Source organism: Antrostomus carolinensis, unplaced genomic scaffold (assembly GCF_000700745.2).
Source record: "Antrostomus carolinensis isolate BGI_N321 unplaced genomic scaffold, ASM70074v2 scaffold31087, whole genome shotgun sequence".
Classification (NCBI taxonomy): Eukaryota; Metazoa; Chordata; class Aves; order Caprimulgiformes; family Caprimulgidae; genus Antrostomus; species Antrostomus carolinensis.
The window spans coordinates 1-8,635 of NW_010327152.1; the positions used below are offsets into that span (position 1 = coordinate 1).

Sequence of the window (8,635 nt, forward strand, 5' to 3'; positions counted from 1 at the left end):
GAGCTGAGAGCAAGCCCCGGCCCAGGAAGCAGTTCTCTCCTGCTCGTGGGGAGGCCTGTGCCGAAAGGCTGGGGACACGTTTGTGTCACCAAAAACAAACCCCTTGTGTGCTGTGACCCGACTGAAACACAGCAATTACATTTGCTTGATTGAGTTATCTTCGTTAGCGACCTAATTCTGCTTGGAGTGGAGGTGAATTAATCTCTTTTTATTTAGATAGAGGTTGTTCCTTCTGCCTCTGCTCTGATTATCAAAGCTCTGAAGGAGCCTCCACGTGACAGGAAGAAGCAGAAGAACAGTAAGTGTTCACCTGGCTTTGGAGTTGTGGATGTGACCGGGTGTGAAGGGGAGGAGGAGGGATCTGCCTCTGGATTGTTGGCTGTGGACTGGCAGGTCAGAGCCCTGGGGCTGTGTCCTGGGTGGCTGGTGTCAGTTTGTACAGCAGCAGAGTTCGGTTCCGTGGGAGATGGGGGGTGGGGAGGCACCAGCCACTGTCCTGTGACACAGTCCCCATGACACAGTCACTAGCACAGTCCCCGTGGCACGGTCACTAGCACAGTCCAGGGTGAGCTGACAGCTCAGGACACCAGCTGTGGGTAACTTAGTGCTGCAGCCCAGGGGCAGATGTGCTGGTGGCAGCTCTGCTGTAGGTACCAGCTCCCTGGTTTCCATTTCCCTGTGGGGGGAGTGCTGGGAATGGCAAAGCTGAGGGAACTGGGAGTGTCTGGTTTTTACCTGGGCTTACTGGTGCTCTTCCCTCCCTTCACAGTCAAACACAGCGGCAGCGTCAGCTTCGATGAGATCGTGAACATTGCGCGGCAGATGCGGCACAGATCCCTGGCCCGAGAGCTGTCGGGTGAGTCCTGGTGTGGGGCTCACACCGAGTCCTCCCTCTGCCTGCACCCGAGTGTCTGCACCAGGTGCTGCTCTGGTTCCTGGCAGGGCCCATAGTGGTGGAGCTCCTCGTGTAGGTGCTGCTGATCACCACCAGAACAACCTTGTGCTGGCTGTGGGCAGCCAGTCTGGCACCTGATGAAGCGGCACAGGATGGTGACAAGGACACTTGGCACTTCCATGGAAGCCACCATGCTAGCTGTGACTCTGGTGGCTTGATGTCCCCGTATGAACTCCCCCAACAACTACAGCCTTGCAGAGCCCAAAGGGAGGGAGGGGAGGAGAGTTGAGGTGTAAGGAATTGAGTTCTCCGTGTGTTCTCCAGAGTTTTTCTCCCTGTGGTGAAGCCCTGACGAGCTGTATCTTCCCCCTGCAGGGACAATCAAGGAGATTCTTGGAACTGCCCAGTCTGTGGGCTGCAGCATTGATGGCAGACACCCCCATGACATCATCGATGACATCAACAACGGTGCAATTGAGTGCCCAGCTGTAAGTACCCATCTCGGACTGAGACTGTGGGATTAATTTACTAAAACTCTTCACTAATAAGCTGTAGTTGTTTCTTTCAACAGAGCTGAGGCTGCAGAACAGAAGTTGCCATGTGAAGGCTCCTGAAGTATTTTTTGTAGCACCTTAAATCCTGAATAAAGACCCGGTTGTCTGCAAAGTCGTGGTGGTTTCATTTGTCCTCGTCCCATGCTGCATGGCTGGGGCCACCTCCCCTCTGCATGAACCAGGGTGATGGTGCTGGTACAGACCTCAAAGCAGGAAGGTGTTATTTGACATTTGCTGCCCTGAAATAATTTGCTTGCAGCAACACTGAGCCTAGAGAAGTGGAGTTGCCTCAAGCCAGCACTCCAGTGAGGAGCAAACATCACTCACTTGTGGCCTGGGTGGACACAATCACATACTGAGGCTGTTGGCCTCCAAACCCTGAGCTGGAGCAGCTGCTGGTGTTTGTGGGGTGGAAGGGCTGTGATGTGTCCCTGTTTGAAATGAGATCCAAGGGTTGGCTGTCCAGTCAGTGTTCCCAGGGACTGGGGGAGCCGGGAGCTCCATCTGCCTGGCAGGGTGCAGCCTGGCTTTGCTTCTTGCCCGTTGTTACTGGGAGGAACCTCTGTCCTGGGTTCCTCATCCTGGAAAACCCATCCTGGGTTTTCTCTTGTAGAACAGATTCTTTGCTCAGCTTTTTCTCCCTCCTTGAAGCAGAGGAGACACTGGGTTTTCTTCTGGTGACCAGGAGTGCACACACTCTAGTTCTTGAGCTGAAACACTTGTGCTGTTTTTTATTGCTGAAGAGGAGCAAGTTCTTCGGTTATGAGTGAAACTCTCTGGTCCTCTCTGCTTCACAGAGTTGTAAAGGGCCCAGTGTCATGTCTCTTGGGTCTCCTGATTCCTTGAATGATGATACTGGGGGAGTGGGGTAAGCAAGCTCTGTACCCCCTGTCCACATTGTATGTTCCAGGTCCTGGTGTGTCCTCTGAAAGGAAAAGAAACTGTTTAAATGTTGGTATCTCCTTCTGTATGGGCATTGTGTAACTCCAGTGCTCCTGCTCGTCAAGAAATGGATCTGGAAACCTGACTGAGCCTCAAAACTGGAGTTTAGCAGTGAATATTCTGGTTTTTTCTGCCAGATTGAGCTGCTGCCTGTAGACAGGATGAGTTTCCTTACTAGCAGCCAACTCAAGATGGAAAACCTGTCACTAAGAGGAGTCTGAGCAGGGATGTGAGCGCAGCTATTGGAAAGCACAGCGTGGAAAGAGCAGAAAGTGTAGCCTTGCTTATTTAAAATGAGCTTTTTTTTGGGCAACACTGAAGGAGGGCTTTGCAAACACCACCTGAGGGATCTCCCAGGGAGGATATGAGGAACCTCAGCCCAGCTCTGGCACTCTTACTGATTAAACTTGCAGAGGTTCCTGTGAATTTCAGGTTTGATGCTTGAAACTGCACTTTGTGGTACTTGACACTCGGTTCTCACACCTGAAAGGTCTCTGCCTGCCACTGGGGGTGTGAGGAGAACCAATGTTCTCCAAAGATCTTGGGGAAACCTTGTTCTGTTTCCAGCAAAGGCTGGATTTTCCCTTGGGGCAGCACAGGGCAACAGATGACCTGTGGTCTTGGGCTGTGGACAGCTCTGTTAGAAGTGAAGTGGAATTATCCTGGTGCTAAGAACACTGTAGCTGACTCGGGTCTTGCTAAAAGCCCTGCTACCAGCAGCATTATGAGCACAGATTACTTCAGCCCTAACAGAGCATCCCTGGGGGGGGAAATAAAAAAAGCCATGAGTGTTAATTTAGGTCCATTTTTCCAAAGGGAAAAGAGATCAAATTCTTCCTGAGCTGCTGAGCAGTATGAGCCTTAGCCTCAGAAAAATGCTCTGCAGGTTTTCCTCCTCTGTAAAGTGGTGACACTACTCATCACAGAACCGTAGAATGGTTTGGGTGGGAAGGGACCTTAAAGCTCATCCAGTCCCAACCCCCCTGCCAGCAGCAGGGACACCTTCCACTAGACCAGGTTGCTCAAAGCCTCATCCAGCCTGGCCTTAAACACTTCCAGGGAGGAGCAGCCACAGCTTCTCTGGGCAACCTGTTCCAGTGTCTCACCACCCTCACAGTGAAGAACTTCTTCCTCACGTCTCATCTAAACCTCCCCTCTTCCAGTTCAAACCCATTTCCCCTTGTTTTGTCATTAACTGCCCTTATGAAAAGTCCTTCCCCAGCTTTCTTGTAGCCCCTTCAGGTACTGGGAGGCCGCTATAAGATCTCCCCGGAGCCTTCTCTTCTGCAGGCTGAACAGCCCCAACTCTCTCAGCCTGTCCTCACAGCAGAGCTGCTCCAGCCCTCTATTTTCTTACCAATATCTCAAATAAGGATCAAAGTTATTCTGACAGGGTACGTGGAGCCCCAGAAGAAACCTCCCTGGCTGGAGCTCTGCCGTAGGGAGCAGCGTGCACTGCAAGAACTTGGGGAGGAAAAAATTGTTCTGCTTCTACTTGTAGAGGTACGTAGGAGAGAGTGTGGTGTATGCACTGACTGGGCTGCTAAAATTCATTGATTGGGGTCTGGATTATTTTCCAGCATCTGGTGAGTCCATTGTAGGAAGAAACCAGTGCTTCCAACCAGGTGAGGTTGGCTGCAGAGGGAATTGTCTGCTGCTGTGTCAGACACACCAGGTGCTGAACGAGCTGGAACCTCTGTAAGGAGGAGAACTCAAGTCTCCCAATAAATCCCATCCCAGACTGAGTGGGAGGAGGTGAGTGCCTCTAGTTGTGTTTATTTCTAAAGGATCTGCAGGTGATGGGTGATTTTCTAGTACACAAGGCACTGCAGTTCCTGCACACCTGTGGTTGGAGGCTGCTTAGATGCTGAGCAATTGGGAGCCAGTTTGGTGACACTAAACCTTTGTGTTTGCTCTGGCTTGAGCCAGGAGCGTGGCTTGGGCTGAGCCTTCAGCGCTGCTTCTTGGCAGGCAGCAGAGTTTTGCCCTAGGAAAGTATCTCCTGCTGCTTGTGAGGCATCAAATATGCATTGTGTTGGCTATGGAATCTTCAAAAGTCACCTTATTTGCACCTGATTTAACAACAAACTGCTGCTTTGACAACACTTCCCTTTCCTGTCTGCTCTGTTTCTGCTGAAGTACCTGTTAGTGAAGCAGGTAAAACATTACAGAGGTGGAACCTGGGAAAAGAACCCTGAACCTGTCCTTGCAAGATCCAAAACGCCAGGTCAGCATCACAGCCAGCCAAAAGAACCTGCAAATCGTGTCTGTTCTGCACCACGGTCTGTTCTGCACCATGGTCCTGCTGTCTGAAATGTTTAACAAACCAACCACTCTGCAAGTTTGCACTGAGCTCACGGGCAGGAGGGAGGTGCCAGGATTGCTGGGGACAGGTTGGGCTGGTGGTTTCATGGAGGGTTAAGTGAGTCCAGGTGGAAGAGTTGGGACTGACCAGTGCATTGAAGCTTCTTCCTGAGAATATTGTCCTTTGTCCTTTGTTCCCTGATGAAATGTGGGTACACTGCTGTGGTGGCTTGGGGGTTACGGGCTTTGAAGATTGCCTGTAGGGGAAAGAAAAAAGGCATGACAAAAAGGAAATAAATAAATAAATTAGTCAATAATCACTAATTCCAATCAAAGAGCTGTGGCAGACACCAGCTTTACAGCACATCCCACCATCTGCCTGGCAGTGTGGAGGGAGGAGCTGCAGCCTCCTCATTCCTAAAGCAAAAGCAACCAAAGCCTGACCCAGGTGTCCCCAGAAATTGGGGTTTCCTGCAGAATCCACGAGGTTTTGCCCACAAACCGCTGTGGGTCTGTCTGCTCTGGGGTTTTTGGCTGTCATTTGCTTTTTCTCCTGCTGTTTGTAAGGTCTTTTTCTGAGGCAACCAGTGAATAAAACAGAAAGATGGCTGAAATCCCAGATGTTTGCTATCTTTAATTCCTTGGCTTGGAGTTGACCATGTTTTGAGCAAGGAACACTGCTCAGGTGCTCTCTGAACCAGGGGCAGGTGTGGTTCCTCGTGCTCTGTAACCCAGCACCTTCCCCACCTCTCAAAGGACGTGGGTTACAACAAACTCTGATAAAATCTAGGGAAAAAAATCCTTTGGGGCTGCCATGGGGATGTGGTGGGGTCTCCATCCTTGGAGATACACAACGCTCAGCCTGATGCTGTCCTGGGCAAGCTGGGCTGGGTGCACGTTGGGTGGATGGTTGGGTCCCTTCCAGCTGAAGTTATGCAGCAATTCCATGACAAAGCTGCACGAATCCTCACACTACCTGAGGTAGGAGAGCCTGGCAGAGAACTGCAGCCCCCATTCCAGCAACAATTTTAGTTTAAAGGGGTTTAAAGTCTTTGTTGGCCCCTGTTGAACCCCAAGAGTCTCAGGAACTGGCAGCCCCGGCGTTGTCCTGTGCACCAGTTCACACACTGTGGGTTTTCCCCCACTTGGCAGTGCTGGAATTAATTGGGAAAAGGATTTCTTTTGCTTCAAGGGCAATTCTCTTGGGGCAGGAGGAGACCCTTTCCATGCTACCTTAGAGCTCGTGCTCTGTGGTTGGAAGGCGGTTACTACCCTGCCAATCAGTTATTTCTTTTTCCAAACCAGCCTTCTTAGAAAGGAGGCAAAGGGCTTGATAAAGATAGAAACAACTTACATGAACTTCATATTTAAAATCCGTCTTCTTCATAACTGTCTGTGCTTTGAAGCCAGAATTTCTTCCCACTCTGGTGATCTGCAGCTTCAGGAGAAAAGAGGGGAAAGGGACATTGAGGAGAGGAGGATGTGACTTCCTGCAGTGTCCCCCAGGGCAGGGAACCACGCTGAGAAGGTGACATGGGAAGTGCAGAAGGTGTCAAAAAGGGGGAAAAAAAGGCCCAAATAGGAAAGGGAATTTTTTCTGGCTTAAAGGCAGCAAGGAACCTGCTTTCTGGAGGAGCTGCAGGCAGAAGCCCTGGCTGGAAATGGGGCTCGGGCAGCACATGCCTGCAGCTCACCTCCATCGTGGGCATCCCAGCAGAGAACCACCCAGTGCTCCACCGTCCTTCCTGGGAGTCAGGCATGCTGGTGTCCCCACAGCAGCTAAAGACAAGTAGAACCAACAGCAAACTTCCAAACCAGAGGTAATCCCACAAACCTTTGGGATTTGGGATAGAGAATCTCCCAGGCTGAAATCATGAACCCAAATCGCTGCGCGGTGCTGGAAGGGCTGACAATGAGCTGTTCCCATGGGGAACCCTTGACCATGGTGACCTCACAGCAGCATTTGGTAAGGTCTGTGGTTCTTTGCCTTCTCCAGCCAGGACACAGTGAGTTTGGGCACCACTGCCCACGCCTGGGGTCTCATTAACCACCCCCAGGCAAACCCCAAAGCACGTTGGCATCACCAGCATCACTCCCTGGCCCAGACAATCCCTTCTCCCCATCCATTGTATAAGAAACCCCCAATTTCTGCTCAGTTTGTCTCCAAACCACATGGAAGAGCAGAGCTGTGGGGAACCAGAGCTCTTTCCACCCCAAGTGAAGGCTCTGGCTGAACACCCAACACCCACCTTTTGGCCACAGCTGTACCATGGGCTCTCGTTGGTTTTTCTTCTTTCAGATGTACGACCACGGTCATCAAAACCCACAGTCATCCAAAATGAATCATCCCCCTGATAAACCAGAGTTTGGTAATTCACTGCGTGTTCCTTTCCTTTCTAGGTAATGATTTACAGAATCACTAAGGTTGGAGAAGACCTCTAAGGTCATCCAGTCCAACCATCAACTCATCACCACCATGCTCACTAAACCATATCCCCAAGTGCTACATCTACATGTTTCTTGAACACCTCCAGGGATGGTGACTCCACCACTGCCCTGGGCAGCCTGTTCCAATGTCTGACCACTCTTTTGGAGAAGAAATTGTTCCTGATGTCCAACCTGAACCTCCCCTGGTGCAACTTGAAGCCATTTCCTCTCATCCTATTTATTTTATTAGAGATTTTATTTATTGTTCTCCCTTACAAATCCTTTAAAAAGCAAAATATTCTCTTTACCATGGTATTTTGTTTCAAATCCAACGACTTGTTTGGCTGTTTCATGAAACACAATTATTTGTGCCTGTCACCTTGTGAAGCTTCACCTTATCTGGTTCATTGTCATGAGAAAAGAGGTTGGGTTTGGGTTGGTGCCCAAAGTGTGGGGTGCAGTGCTTGCAGAATTCAGTGCTGACTACATCTTGTGGGTCAACGTGCTGATGACAGACAGCTCCAAACACCTTCCTGGGTTCAATTGCCCTGGTCCACCATGAACAGCCTTAAGGTGTAACTGTCTCTGTGGGACTGCTCCATCGCAGGGATGGAAGATTCAGAAAAGTTTTCCAAGATTCAGCATTAGGTTTATCATCTGTCTCATTTAGATGCTTCTAATGGGTTGTCCTCTGGCAGCAGAGGTATCTCTCAGGGGCAGAAGTCCATTTCATGGTGGAGAAGCATGGTGTGTCTGGGACTTGTCAAGGTCAGCAGGTCCTAGCAAGGACCTGAGGAAGGTTTTATTTCTGATTGAGATCTTCTGGGTTGGATGTTGGGGAAAACAGAATGAATCACCCCAAAACTGCCCACCTCCCCGTCATGGGAGGCCCCTGTGGAAGGGGACAGTGTCCTCGCAGATGGTGGAGCATCTGAGCCTGCGTAGATTGAGAGAGACACGTGACTTCAGCTGGGTGCAGTCTGAGCAGAGTTTATTCACCAAAATATGGCAAGGAGGAGTTTCTTTGCTGAAAGGGTTCTGAGGCATTGGAAGGGGTTGGCCAGGGCAGTGGTGGAGTCCCCATCCCTGGAGGGATTGAAGAGTCGTGTAGACACAGTGCTGAGGGACATGGGTTAGTCATAGGGGACTGGTCAGTGTTGGGTTCATGGTTGGACTCGATGAGCTTAAAGGGCTTTTCCAATATGGGCAATTCTGGGATTCTGTGTGATTCTCGATCTGGGTTAAACCCACCTTCCTTGTTGTCCATGTTCCTCAGGCCACCACTGTCCTATTCTGCCCTAAGAGATTCCTGACTGTGTCCATAGGAAGCTCCTTTATCAGCCCTCATCGCCTGATTTATCCATTTATTTGCACTTTTAATTCCCTCTGTTACACCTTTCAGGTGTTCTCGTGGCGTGCTGAGGAAGCCAACGTATCCTGCAGGAACACAGGAGGGTTCTCCACGCGGTCACCTCGACGTCCTCACCTCAGGCTGCCGAGGCTTTGGGGAGGA

The 8,635-nt window shown here is 50.6% G+C and overlaps 1 protein-coding gene across 1 annotated transcript; it reads left to right on the forward strand.

Annotated features, from left to right (window-relative positions):
• Positions 1 to 216: 216 nt before the first annotated feature.
• RPL12 (ribosomal protein L12) lies at positions 217 to 2,317 on the forward strand (the record flags this gene model as incomplete). The annotated part of the gene is made up of 4 exons (XM_010171831.1): positions 217 to 298; positions 770 to 856; positions 1,271 to 1,383; positions 2,247 to 2,317. Coding segments are annotated over 4 exons (353 nt in total), but the record flags the coding sequence as incomplete, so codon positions are not given.
• Positions 2,318 to 8,635: the final 6,318 nt, after the last annotated feature.